A 15,102-nucleotide genomic window follows, 5' to 3' on the forward strand; every position below is an offset into this window, starting at 1 on the left:
TGGAACAGGCAAGGAGTCCAATGTCGACGTGATCACTTTACTCCCATAAATGCCTTATTTGCAGCTTCTAAGGGAGAATTAGCGATTTGATGCCTTGAGTGAAAGTAGTTCCTCAAGTTACAGAATCTTCCTTCTTCTTGAAATGAAACGTACCAGCTCATCCCATTTCGGGGACAGTTGGAGTGATTTGAATACGTATTGTCATTTGGCCAAGATTAAAGACTTGTTTCTGTGTGTGGCACTAGTGTTTGTTTTGTTTGGTCATTTTTTTTCCCTTCATTTAACGTAATTTTTTTTTAGCACTGATCTTTCCCTGAAAAACTCCTTTTATGATTTTCCCTGGAAAACTTCTTTTAGGAAACTTGGCCACTTTGCAACCAACACGTGCACCGGAATGACAACTCGAATCTGGTCAAATTTACAGTCTCTGGTATTGTCACGTGGTGTAGATAATTTAGACTGATTGTGCCCGACAGGGTAGGGTAGCCCCGTACAAACTCACAGATGAGAGATTGTATTATAGGATCAGCAGGAACAATAACCGTCATAACAATGATTTACATAACATAATCCCTCCTGCCTTGAAGAATGCTCTCCGGTGGTGCTTCTCACTTACAGGGAGACGAGCAAAGAATGAACAAGGTAGACCATGAGATACCTTTTCAAGGACCAGTGATGTGCTTTTTTATACTTGACAACCCCAAATATCCTGTGTTCTCTTGCAGGATTTTTAAGTACCGGCGACCAGGCGGCCAAAGGCAACTATGGGCTCCTGGATCAGATCCAGGCGCTACGGTGGATCGAGGAGAACGTCGGGGCCTTCGGCGGGGATCCCAAGCGAGTGACCATCTTCGGCTCGGGGGCGGGAGCCTCTTGCGTCAGCCTCTTGACCTTGTCACACTATTCAGAAGGTAAGAAGGGCATCGCCGTGCTGGTGCAAGACCCACGGGGCTGAGAAGTGAACACACACAGAGTGCATATCCCAGGTGCTGGGTGCTGGTGTTGTCCTAAGTCTCTCTTGCAGCCTCCACCGAAAATCCCCAAAAGGACACAGACTCCCTTTCTTCTAACTCCACTTTCTTTCCACGTGAACCGTATTTTGTCATCTCACTTAAATTAACAATTAGATGCCGGTTGCAACAATTGGGGACAAAATGACTTCTTTAGCAAGACCGGCACTTGGCTTCTGCCTTTCCGACTTTATCTGGTCAATTTTAAATTTTTTCATTTTGGTCAACTTTAAAGTCGGTCAACTTGTCATCTCAATTTGGGAAAGGTAATACAGAAGAGAAACAGTGATGTGGGTAAGGGATGCAGATTTGTACATTCGGTAAGCAACGTGGCTCATGGCCACGTGATTTTAAAACTTGCTTGTCTGGGGCGCCCGGGTGGCTCAGTCCGTTAAGAGTCTGACTCTTGGTCTCAGCTCAGGTCATGATCTCAGGGTCCTGGGATCGAGCCCTGCATGGGGCTCCACGCTGGGCATACAGCCGACTTACGAGTCTCTCCCTCCCTCTCCCTCTGCCTCTCCCCCACCACCACTAAAAAAAAAATTACGTTAAATGAAGAAAAAAAAAATGACCCACCCTAACTCAAGGTGGCTCCCTCATGTCCATTGGTAACCTGTAGCACTGAAGGGGACCTTGAAGCTCATCTACTCCAAAACCATCATTTATAGAAAGGAAATTGAGGCTCAGAGAGGTTGCTTAACCTGCCTCGGGTCACACAGCAAGAGTCAGAGCCAGAGAAGAAACCAAGCTTCCCAGACCCCGATTCAAACCTATTTCCATCATTCCCCTTTAGCTATGAAACATCGGGGAAGAGTGGATGGTAGTCTTGATCTTCTGTACAGAATAGTCTTGCTTACGGATTCATGAATATCTGTGCCAATTCCCGGTGGCCTCTCCTAGTTGCTGTGTTATGTACCAACTGCTTTTCCACTTTGATTTTCCGTCGTGAACTTCAGACTTCCTCTGAAGGTGTTCGACAGGGCTTACGAAATAAAAATGTTTGGCTTGAGAAGAAATTTTAGCTGGTCACAGGCACCGAAGTGACAAGCAGATTTTCAGCATGATGAGGAGATTCAGAATTCACCTGTCAATAAGATGCTCAGTGCAAGAACCACAAGCAACCATCACTCAAATCAAGGCTGACAAGGTTGTAGGTGATTTTGTAACATTAAGGAGAGCTCGAATTAGGGGCTCACACTTGTATTAACCCTTCATTTTTACAAAAATGAAATAGTGACTAACAAGAGGGGTCATTGGTAGTATCCATTCCTACAGCATTCCAGAAAATATTTAGACTTCCCCATTTGTCAGTGGATATAATCCCAGTTCTCGAGTGAGCAAGTAGTCAGGACCGGCTTCCGTAGGAATCAAACACAGTAAACCAAATCTAATTGGAGGAAGAGCATGAATTACTTAAATCAACAGATCGGAAATGAGCAAGCTCTACGGCAAGGCTGTGCATGGGTCACGTCTCTGCAGCTTTTCGAAACAACCCAGCAATAAATAAATACCCAGACTGTCAGCCTTAGAATTGTACTTCTAGCCATGTAGACTAAAAAACGATCACCGCATGCCTGGAAAATGGTGCTTTCGTGAAGATGTTCACCACGATATTAGAGCAAAGACTCAAATGAAAAGCTCCAAGATTCAAAAGACGAGAAGTTTATAAGGAACAGGTGCATTTGCTCAAAGGAACGATAATTAGCATCAAAAACAGGTGTCCAAAAGCCTGGGAAACACAATGTCAAAGCTAAACGTATATTGGACTCCGTTGTTACAAACAAAACATTGAGGGGGGAAACAGCCAAGTGGGCATGACCCCAAAATGCTGACGTAACTTGTATTTTCTGGTACGAATTATGGGTGGCATTTTTCTGGACCCATTTTTTCAATGTTTATTAGGGATTATATTCTGTAACAAACACACACACACATACACACACACACACAGAGCTACATCAGTCATGGCCGATCAGTGTAATAGGAAAAAGGAAAAAAAAAAAGAACAAACCAGGTAACTTGTAGCAAAATTCTTCTAATCCTGATTTTTTTAACTTATGAAAGTCTTCACGATGGATCAAGCATCGACATCATTTCTTTCCCGGGCTTCCACACATTAACCTTGAGAGCTAAACACGCAAGTCCATAGTTGTGCATCTCCGAGAGTGTTATCAACTGTGGGAAACTGGCCCCCAAATAACTTTGATGTTGAATTGAGCAAAGCCAGATCCATTTAAAAATCTTCTCTTGGGTGTCATCTTTGGGCAATGCTCCAGTCTTTAGAATCGCATCTTCCTGATTGCAATCATGTTTTCCTCCCTTGATTGCTTGCATGACCTTAAAACTCTACGGGGCACGAACTTCTGGGCTCCCGGCTGAATTATTCTTCCAGCAACTCCCAACCCATCAGAGCTAGATCATGCTGGAATCCAAGAAAATGTCAGGAAGAGATAAGAAACAGAATGCTGTCATTTCATACCCCATCATCTCTTGTCCTGTAGTCGTGAAAAACAGAGGGTTTAAAAAAATTTTTTTTTTTTTACTGACTGACATTCATATACTAGACTGATCTGATAGGAAATTGTAAGCTACACAGAATTTTACTCATCAACTAGCCCAATTTTTTTTTTTCCACTTCTCACCAAACACACACTTTTAACTTGTAGCAGAATACATGACAGAAAAGTCTGGGCTTTGAATTGATGTGATTTCGAGATCAGCGATTTGTTGAAAAATACATTTTCATTGGGCAGTCAACTGAGGATTCCTTTAGGAATTGCTAATTTAATTAATATTTTAGTTGTAAAAGTTTCATGCATTTAATATATTGAGGGTGGAAATAGAAATACATGTCTGAATTTATACTCTAAAATTGATTTCAGTGCAAGTTTTTTTTTTTTCCCCATAATGAAGTGGAACCTGGTTTCTGGTTTCACCAGTGAGGCAAAACGGTCTTTGACATCTTCTTGGCACAAAGCATACTTTTAAGGGATGGGGGAGATGATGACTCTGTGAGGCTTTATATATAGCATCTGGGGATGGGGATGTCAACACAACATGAAACTGGGGAAGGGTAAATGGAGTGCACCTTTTTTCTTTTAATCACTGCAGCTAAATTGTGAATGCAGTTTCATTCTCTGAGACCCTGTGTGTGTGCGTGTGCTTGCGCATGTGTGTGTGTGTGTGTGTGTGTGTGTGTGTGAGTGAAGAACATCCCAGAAAACCAGTGTCCAGCGGGAGGGGGAGGGGAACAGAAAGAGATGGAAATGAGTAAAAAATCCTGAAAGACCTGAATGCCACTGTATCCAGAAATTCACATGCCCGAGAGACAATCAGAGCCTTCTTTGCCCAGTAAAAGCTGCTTTTCTATCTTTCGGGTTTTCATTTGCATGTCTACAACTTTGCACCTGCAGGTCTGTTCCAGAAGGCGATCATCCAGAGCGGGACCGCCCTGTCCAGCTGGGCAGTGAACTACCAGCCTGCCAAGTACACTCGGATATTGGCAGATAAAGTCGGCTGCAACATGCTGGATACCACGGACATGGTCGAATGTCTTCGGAATAAGAACTACAAAGAGCTCATTCAGCAGACCATCACCCCCGCCACGTACCACATTTCCTTTGGCCCTGTCATCGACGGCGATGTCATCCCGGACGACCCTCAGATCCTGATGGAGCAGGGAGAGTTCCTGAATTATGACATCATGCTGGGCGTCAACCAGGGGGAAGGCTTGAAGTTTGTGGATGGTATCGTGGACAACGAGGATGGCGTGACGCCCAACGACTTTGACTTCTCCGTGTCCAACTTTGTGGACAACCTTTATGGCTACCCAGAGGGCAAAGACACGCTGCGGGAGACCATCAAATTCATGTACACAGACTGGGCTGACAAGGAAAACCCGGAGACGCGACGGAAGACCCTGGTGGCTCTCTTCACGGACCACCAGTGGGTGGCCCCCGCCGTGGCCACAGCCGACCTCCACGCCCAGTATGGCTCTCCGACCTACTTCTACGCCTTCTATCACCACTGCCAAAGTGAAATGAAACCCAGCTGGGCAGACTCAGCCCACGGCGACGAAGTGCCCTATGTCTTTGGGATCCCCATGATCGGCCCCACGGAACTCTTCAGTTGTAACTTCTCCAAGAACGATGTCATGCTCAGCGCGGTGGTCATGACATACTGGACCAACTTCGCCAAAACCGGGTATGTCCTTCCCACACCGGCTTCTTACTTCTCTTTTGCTCTGTCTGGTTCCTCCATACAAGTCTTGTTTCCATGACCGAATGGTACATAGGATGCCAACATGCACACGCACGCACACACAGTAACGGAGGGGGGCCTCGTAGTTTGCACACCCCCCAATTGCATCGTGTCAACCAGAGTTTTACCAGAGTTCAGAGTGCTAATAGCATCCCTAAAAAAAGTCTGTTTCCCACCTGCCAGTTCAAGGCTGAGACGTACCTGGCAATTCTATGGGATGCTGATCCCAGAATTTCAGGTCTCGGTAGGACCTTGTCTCCTTTGATAAATAATAGGATTATTAAAATCCATGTGCCACATGGCAAATTGTGTTTATTGTGTAGCCAAGAGAATAAAGTCAATCCCATGATACATCTAGGAAATACTATGTGTGTATATACTCTTTATTAACACACATATATGTATATACATCTGCAGTGTTTCTCTACAGTTAGGAGATTTATTTCCTATATATACGTATATTTACAACATATTTATTCATGTAACTATGTCACACACATTTATTTCATAAATAAATACACATTTCATATTTGCAAATATGTGCATATATAGGAAATAAATCTATATAAATATATATAATACACCTCAAAGGGAAGCTTCGTTGGCTAAGCATAGTGGAAAATATACAAGACCCACACACATAACAGATGTTGCCAATGTCCTCTTGAGCAGCGACTCTGCAAACAATAAGAGAAAAAGACTCCCCAACATTCCAAATAGCTACAAACATCACAGCATCTTTTCATTTTTCTCTGGCCTGATAACATAACTGTGGAAATTAATGAGCTATCATTCTGTTCTACCTGCGTCTCTGCTTCTCTCATTAACCTTGAGCCTCATGCACGGAATTAACATCGGAGATGCTCTCCGAGGGTTGGTGAATCTCCCCGTGGAGAGCCGTGTGTCGGAATTGGGCTCCCACCCGGGGGCAGCCCTGCAGTGCCTGAGTCCTACGCACCTCGAGAGAGAGGATGTGGGGACGCCGTGGTTTTGCATGCTTACTTAGGGCTTTAGCAGGTGTCATTCTTTACAATGACCCCAAATATTATTGGGTGGCAAGTGGTTTCAGAACATTTGTGGTCTCAGCAAAAGTATGGCGTGCTTATAGAGTGGGAAGCTATTGCATGGATACCCACTTTGACCTCAGATTTGACAAGTTTGGTCTAAGAAAGGCTCACATGGAGGCGGGAGGGGCGGGGGAACAGCATAATATACGGACGTTTGGGAGAGGTGCTTTCCTATCACCTGAAGGTTCTTTCTTCGACGAGATGACTGAGGTCAAGCCCACAAGTATTTTAATATAATCCTTGTTTATTATATTATTACAACATCCTTAGGGGTGCTATAGCTGTGTACCACAAATGGTGTGGACTGAAACCACAAAAACTTATTGTCTCACAGTTTGGATGCTAGAAGTCCAAAATGCAGGCGTTGGTAAGAACGAAGCTCCCTCTAAAACCTGCAAGGGAAGGTTTCGTGCTCCTTCCTAGTTCTTGCTGCTCTGCAGGCTCTCTTCCAGCGACATCCCTCCAACTTCTGCATCTGCATCCCGCGGCAGGCTCCCTATGTGTCTCTGTCTTTAGATGGCCATCTTCTTACCAAGGCATTGGTCATATTGGCTTAGTAGTCCAACCAGCTCCATCTTATCTTGACTGATTCCATCAGCAATGACCCTATTTCCAAATAAGGCCACATTCTGAGGGACTGGGGGTTAGCATTTCAGCCTATATTAATTTGAGGGGGGAACACTTCAACCCATCAGCCCTTTTGAAGGCACGACAATGCCCAATTTTGTCATTGAACTCAGATGTGTGATGCGTCTCCTAGCAAAGGGATTTTTGCTAGAGTTGCAGAGTTGACCCACAGACCATGACACTAGCAAAGTGTCACATTCTTGAAGCAGAAAGACTCAGAAGGCCATTTCCCAAATGGTGGTCATGCCACCGGCATCCACACGTAGCATTCTTCGTGTAATATCTAGACACACCATCGTTGCTTACCTTAGCTAAAATCACATACTTTTTTCCCTTACGTGTTTGGAAATGAGCTTCATATGATTTTCTTAAATGGGAAGCTAGGATCATTCATCACCAGTGTAACTGAACCATTAAAAAAAATGGTAAAATCCAAACAAAGCTATTAAATTCTCGTTAGCTCCTCTCACCTTGCCAAAGGCTCTGAGGCTGATGCTCTCGCGCTGTTTAAAAAAGAAAGAAAAAAAGATAAAGGAAATTGATCAATGTCACAAGATGGGAAAGAGCTCCTAGCACCAAATGGACCTTTTCACCAAGACCTATCAAAGACTGAGCCCGGATTAAAAATACCACAACGTTCTCTTATTGGGTGCTTTTTCATGCCCACCGTGCCTGAGATTCTATTGGATGCTGATTCTGGAATTTCAAGTCTCCGTGCCTAGCACCTTATTTGGAAATAGGGTCATTGCAGATAGAATCAGTCAAGATAAGATGGAGCAGGTTGGACTTCTAAGCCAATATGAACGATGCCTTCATAAGAAGATGGCCATCTAAAGACAGAGGCACATAGGGAGGTTGCCATGGGATGCAGATGCAGAAACTGGAGGGACATGAACTTCCTCTAATATGAAATGCAAAGCACCATTTTCCAGCGTAAGTAACTAGGGGATAACATTTGCATAGCCGCTGGTTTAACAAGAAAACAGAGGATCGAGGAGACGCACAGTCTGCTGATTTAGGTACTTGTCAATACGTGGCAAGGTCTTACGAGGTAGTTGCTAGTTATTTATTTAAATAGGGCGGTGGTACACCAAGGTCTGTGGAGAGGAGTATTTCCTTGTCCCGAGGGGGCTGCTTGAGGGGTACAAAGGAAGATGAGCCAAAATGGCGCCCGTAAGGGAACAGCGTAGGATAAACCATATCTGATGCCACTGGACTCAGGCCATGACCCACAGACCATGACAGAAGACACAGAGTACCATCAACTGCTCCTGTAAGCACTAGAGACACTGGATTATAGGAGTATCTCGCCATCTGTCCATCACAACACGTTGCTACGGGGGCAGGAATATATGGCGTCAAGACATGCATCCCCATGATCATTTGGTGTTGCTTCCAATCTTCTGCACCTTACCGACAGCACGCTGGTGTTCCTTATTGCTCATACGTCAGGCAAGGCGAATGTATGCTGGTGCTTCTTCATGTACAACCCAAAACTCACAGGTGTGACCTTCTGTCTAGGTTTCGATGTCTATATTCTATAGTTTGTTTGTTGTTAAGCGTGGGAAAGTAATGTTGGGAATATGCTTGTAGGAGGCAGAGAGGAAGGAGAGAGGAGAGTTCCTTGTAGCTAGGAGGGTGTTTCCGTGACCCAGCTTAGAAGACACACCCAAAACAGTGCTGGAAAAACAACAGCATAGGCCAAAACATGTACTAGTCTACAAAAAAAGCCGACGTGGAAAGTTTTGATTAAAGAGAAGTAAGGTCAAGGAAAAACTAAAACAAATTCCAAGGCTTACAGAGGATGAGGAAGAATTGAAATCTGTGTCACCTAAAATCCCTTTGGGAATACGAGACCCGACTGGCCCATAGAATCCAGGTGATCATGGGCCAAACACCAATTTGGTTTGAGCTCTTTGTGGGAAGAAGTGCCAATCAAGGGAACACCAAGGAAGACCCGATCTCTCTAGAACACGTTGCAACAAATAGCACTTTCCACAAAACCAAACGATGCCTTGTCCATCGAAGGGCTTCCTTGAATGGTATCAGAGTTGAGAGAATGGAAACATAGTTCTGAGACGGCCAATGCAACCAACACAGATTTCCATTTTTTGATTTGTTCTCAGGACACTGGTGTAGGCCTGCATCAGACGCCATGACTCTCGATTGTGTTGGTTATGCTGTGATGAATTTGTATTCAACCTTTGCGAAAAAGTGAGAGGTGCTTAGCGTGGATGGCTTAGGGAGAGCTGTAGCCTATGTCTGGTCTTAAAATGACCAGCTGCTACATTATGTGAGGTGTGAGAAGGACCTTATACCATCAAAAAGAGCCTCTCAGAGAGCTTACTGATATTTTTAAAGAAATCATAATACCTATCTCTAGCAAATAAAATGGATCACAAGAGCTTAGAAATGCACTTGACTATTCTCTGCCAAATGATGTCTCCAACTACAACAGGTGAAAATGTATGTTTCAGGTGCTGGGAAATGTAGATGCAGATACGCATTGAGGTCTTTACTAGGGAGAGAAGATATGTCCGTTTCTTTCTATCCTTAATCATTATGACCTTTAATTTTACTCATGGAAATTAAAACATGTTGCCTGCGGAAGTCAAGTTTAAAAAAGCAAGACACTGATATCCCACTTAGAGGTCTTGCTGTCTTTGGAGTCTTTGACAAGGAAAATGATGGACTTTCGTGAGCTCTGTGAGTTTATCTTGGGTTAAGGCTTCTGACTGTGCATCTCCAAGAACTTTAATAGATAGATTGTATCAGGCTAAATCTTAACTTATCTGGATTTTCAAAATCCTCTGCTCTATTCTTTGAGAACAAAATAAATGTGTTTCTTTACCTTTCAGATGCACACCGAATTTCATCAAAAATAGCCCAACATCCAACATGAACAGAACGCTCTCTTTCCTCAATGCCCTCTGCTTAATAAAAGGTCCACACAGCTAATAGACCCAATTCAGTGAAATCAGATCAATGGACAAATAATAGGAATTCTCACCACCTTTCCTTGCTTTTAGAACAATAAAAATCGATGACAAATGTTCCCGTGGCAGATTCCAATTAAATAGGATTTTTTTCAAAAACTTATTCCAGAAGACTCAAATAAAAGAAACATGAGGTGCTACATTGAAGCCAACATTTTAAAAAGAAGAGATAAAATGTTTATTTTTAAATATACTAATGCTTATAAATGAACACATAAGAAAACTCATGGCAATAGGACTTATAATTTTATGTTTTATTTTCTTAATCCCATTAGTAAAATGGAAGCACTGCAGTGAGTGTGTAGTTAAAAGGTAAAAGTTCTTTTTCTTGTATACCACATATATAATTATATCTATATGTCATATATATAGATATCTATATATAGTACATTTTATGCAGCATATACTATGGTATACAATATGCTTTCATACAGTATATACTATACAGTATACTTTTATATGGCATATACTATAATATACAGTATACCATATATACTGTGGTATAGAATATATACTATATGTACTGTATAGTACACTGTATATACTGTGGTATACAATACATACTATATATATAGTACATAATATGCTAGGGTATAATTTTATACAATGTATACTATACATAGTATATACGCTGTGATATCCAATCAATACTATATATATAGTATATGCTGTATACTATACACAGTATATAACATACTGTAGTATACAGTATACTTTTATACATGTAAACCATAGACAGTATATAATATACTGCATATGCTATGGTTTATAACATTGCAATATACAAATATACCATATATACTGAGGTATAGAACATATATACACTATATAGTATACTGTATATACTGATACAATGCAAACCATAGACAGTATATAATATACTGTAATATATATAATATACTGTAGTATACAGTATACTTTTATACAATGCAAACCATAGACAGTATATAATATACTGTAGTATACAGTATACTTTTATACAATGCAAACCATAGACAGTATATAATATACTGCATATGCTATGGTTTATAACATTGCAATATACAAATACAGTAGACCATATATACTGTGGTATACAGTAAATACTATGTACAGTGTATGGCATACCATATATACTGTGGTGTCCAGTATACTATAGACAGTATAGAGTATATTGTATATATTATGATTTGTAATATATACAATATATAAATACATTATACCATATGTACTGTGGTATATAGTAAATACTATGTACAGTATACAGTGTACCTTATATACTGTGATGTACAGTATACTTTTATACAATGTATACTACAGACAGTATATAATATACTGCATATGCTATGATTTATAATATATGCAATATACAAATATAGTATACCATATATACTGTGGTATACAGTAAATACCATGTACAGTGTATAGTATACTGTATATACTGTGGTATACAGTAAATGCCATGTACAGTGTATAGTATACCATATATCCTGTGGTATACAGTAAATACCATGTACAGTGTATAGTATACCGTATATCCTGTGGCATACAGTAAATACCATGTACAGTGTATAGTATACCGTATATCCTGTGGTATACAGTAAATACAATGTACGGTGTATAGTATACCATATATCCTGTGGTATACAGTATACTTTCGTGCGGCATGCACCATATACAGTATATGGTAAACTGTACATGCTGTGGGTATTACCGTATATGACTTTATAGTCCTCTCTCCCTAAGCGATTTTTGGGTATTCTACTTTCCATATTGGCAGAAGAGGATAATATTTATTAATTTGCCCACACTTTGCAGTGGTTATTTAACCTGCATCACTTACTTCCAATATTCTCACCCGTTCTATAGATGAAGACGGTGAGGCCAAGAGAGGCTTGAGAGTTTGCTCAAGATTTCACAGCTGTAAAGAGGGACAGCTGCAGAGCTTAATGCATGGAAATGCTTTTGACAGCCTCACGCTGAGGGCAAAAGTCCTTCCCTTAGCAAACGCTGCACCTGTTGGTCACTGTGTTGTGTGCATCCTGCACAATGCAGGGCCATGTGTGTGGACTGGGGATCTTCACAGAGGACCTTCTGGTCCCCCAGTCTTCTAGCATGTGAGCTGATAGGCAGTGGCTGGAAGTAGCTTTATAAATGCTGCCCAGAAGTTGTTGCCTGCAAAGGAGAAGTTTGAGCACCCAGGGCAATCGATGTGGGTGTGCAGGTCCCTCCAGGGCAATCGATGTGGGTGTGCAGGTCCCTCCCAGCTTGTTCTGGCCCATCCGTGATGTCTGAATGCTCAGTGTCGTCCACCAGGTGACATTTTGCAGTGCATGACCTCAACATTTTCAAAACAAATAAACACTAAGATGAAGTATTAAGATGAAGCATACGTCACTTTACCAACCCTAAAAATAAACGGAAGAAATGAGAATATGATATTTTGGGGAGGTTGGTTGTTATATTAAGAAAGTTGGTGGCAAAGACATTTAAAGTACCATGTTTGTGGATTATCCTTTAATTTTGACGATCTTTCTGCCTGCGCCCACTTATGTGAATAATAGGACAAATCTCAGGTTCAAAGTTGGCCTGACGCACTTAACATCTACAAAACCCCTCACTTTCTGGCACTGGGTGTTACTTTTTCTAAACATGTTAACTTCACCATATCTAAAAGTGTGATCTTATCAAAATTCTTAGAATGAGTAGAATGTTGTTTGATCTTGACATGGCTCAGTCTTCAAATATACTCAGTATATAAGTATTCCTCTTTCAAATAGAAAGCAAGCACATGATGCATATTACTGTTTACTCACATTTTGCAATTATAAAGCCTGTTTTTGTTTGAATTTTAACGTACATTTTAGTTATTAAACCTGCACTATGTATTCGTCCACCCCAGAAGCCAGTCTTGAGCAGAGAGAATGCCTACTTTTTGAACAGTAGCCTCCAAATCAGGATTTCTCAACCTCAATACTATTGACATTTGTGACAAGAGACTTCCTTGGGTGGGGGACTCTGTTGTGCACTGAAGAATGTTGAACAGTGCCCCCAGGCTCTCCACGCATTCATGACACTGCCCCCCATCCACGACAACCAAAAATGTCTCCAGACATTTGCCAAATGTCCCTGTGTGGGCAAAACACCTTTGGCTGAGATTGATGGCTCGAAAGTAGGTAAACGTGAAATCCAGAAAAATTTTTTACATCCATCTTTTTTTTCACCTTTTCCTTGTTGAAGAGCATTTGATGCATTCAAAACATAGTACAAATGTTATGGAAATGCCATAACTCTGCCGTCAGGAATTATTTTTTAAAATAAAGGGGAGAGGGAATGGGCAAAACACCTTTGGCTGAGATTGATGGCTCAAAAGTAGGTAAACGTGAAATCCAGAAAAATTTTTTACATCCATCTTTTTTTTCCTTGTTGAAGAGCATTTGATGCATTCAAAACATAGTACAAATGTTATGGAAATGCCATAACTCTGCCGTCAGGAATTATTTTTTAAAATAAAGGGAAGAGGGGATGTTAATGAAAAGACAAAATGGTAGCCATGCTTGGATGACAGCAGAATGAGTCTGTCGCTCCACGGGTACTTGGTGCTCATCAATAAACATGTGTGAGTAACCGGTTGTAATTCCCTGTTGTACTTGATGAAGAGATTTACTTGTCCTATGTCGAAGAGTGTGACCTTCTTCCTCTTTTTTTTTTTTTTTCTCCCTTCTATCTCCAGTGACCCCAATCAGCCTGTTCCTCAGGACACCAAGTTCATTCATACAAAACCCAATCGCTTTGAGGAAGTGGCCTGGTCCAAGTATAACCCCAAAGACCAGCTCTATCTGCATATTGGCCTAAAGCCCAGAGTGAGGGATCACTACCGAGCCACCAAGGTGGCTTTCTGGCTGGAATTGGTGCCCCACCTGCACAACCTGAATGAGATCTTCCAGTATGTCTCCACCACCACAAAGGTCCCTCCTCCTGACATGACCTCCTTTCCCTATGGAACCCGGCGGTCTCCCGCCAAGATCTGGCCCACGACCAAACGCCCAGCCATCACTCCCGCTAACAACCCCAAACACTCCAAGGACCCTCATAAGACGGGGCCCGAGGACACAACCGTCCTCATCGAAACCAAACGGGATTACTCCACCGAACTGAGCGTCACCATCGCCGTGGGGGCCTCCCTGCTCTTCCTCAACATTTTGGCCTTCGCGGCTCTGTACTACAAGAAGGACAAGAGACGCCACGAGACTCACAGGCGCCCCAGTCCCCAGAGGAACACGACCAACGACATCGCTCACATCCAGAACGAAGAGATCATGTCGCTGCAGATGAAGCAGCTGGAGCACGACCACGAGTGCGAGTCCCTGCAGGCTCACGACACGCTGAGGCTCACCTGTCCCCCAGACTACACCCTGACGCTGCGCCGCTCTCCGGATGACATCCCACTCATGACACCAAACACCATCACCATGATTCCAAACACACTGACGGGGATTCAGCCTTTGCACACGTTCAACACCTTCAGTGGAGGACAAAACAGTACGAATCTCCCCCACGGACACTCGACCACCAGAGTATAGCTGCGCAGTCCCCTTCCCCTTCCTCTGCTCCTCCCCCACCGGAGAGAGGGAGAAAGAGAGAAGCAGCACCCCCACGCGAGGAATGTCTGTCACCCCACTGACTTAGGACAGAAACAAACAAACAAAAGAAGCAACGGGGCCGCCGTTGTGTCCCCGTGGACCCATCCTGTTGGCATTTCCCAGTATTACGAGATCAACTTCTGACCCTATGAAATGTGAAAACGTGTACATCGCCATTCCAGGACTGCTTTACCATCCCCGTCTCTCCAGCGAACGTTTAGCGGGACTAGGACATCACCGTCTCAAGGCCCTGGATGCTTCCGATGCAACGATCGAAGCTGACCCTTGGGGAACTCAGCCAGGGACACTTAAAAAAAAAAAATTTTTTTTTTTTTTAATTACGCCCGAAAAGCAGAACAAAACAAACAACAGAAAAGAGTTCTTTGTGTGCCATACGACGGATGGCTCTACGGAAGGAAAGAGTCTGTGGGCTTTTACCCAGCATACGGAGCTGTAATCCAGAGAGGAGGAAAAGTAGAATTTTATTATTAAAAGAGCAGACTATGTAGTAACATACCTA

The 15,102-nt window shown here is 42.6% G+C and overlaps 1 protein-coding gene across 3 annotated transcripts in view; it reads left to right on the forward strand.

The window, feature by feature from the left end:
- NLGN4X (neuroligin 4 X-linked) overlaps window positions 1–14,531 on the forward strand; it is a 219,330-nt gene extending 204,799 nt beyond the window's left edge. For 2 of the 3 annotated variants that reach the window (XM_021693826.1, XM_021694472.1), the window contains 3 exons: window positions 726–911; window positions 4,424–5,213; window positions 13,673–14,531. In XM_021693826.1, the coding sequence (XP_021549501.1) occupies window positions 726–911; window positions 4,424–5,213; window positions 13,673–14,522 (1,826 nt within the window). In that variant the 3' untranslated portion in view covers window positions 14,523–14,531. Of the gene's footprint in view, window positions 1–725; window positions 923–4,407; window positions 5,214–13,672 lie in introns of all 3 variants that reach the window. The other variant, XM_044911672.1, reaches the window with a different exon arrangement.
- Window positions 14,532–15,102: the final 571 nt, after the last annotated feature.

The sequence above is a fragment of the Neomonachus schauinslandi genome, chromosome X (assembly GCF_002201575.2).
Source record: "Neomonachus schauinslandi chromosome X, ASM220157v2, whole genome shotgun sequence".
Lineage (NCBI taxonomy): Eukaryota > Metazoa > Chordata > Mammalia > Carnivora > Phocidae > Neomonachus > Neomonachus schauinslandi.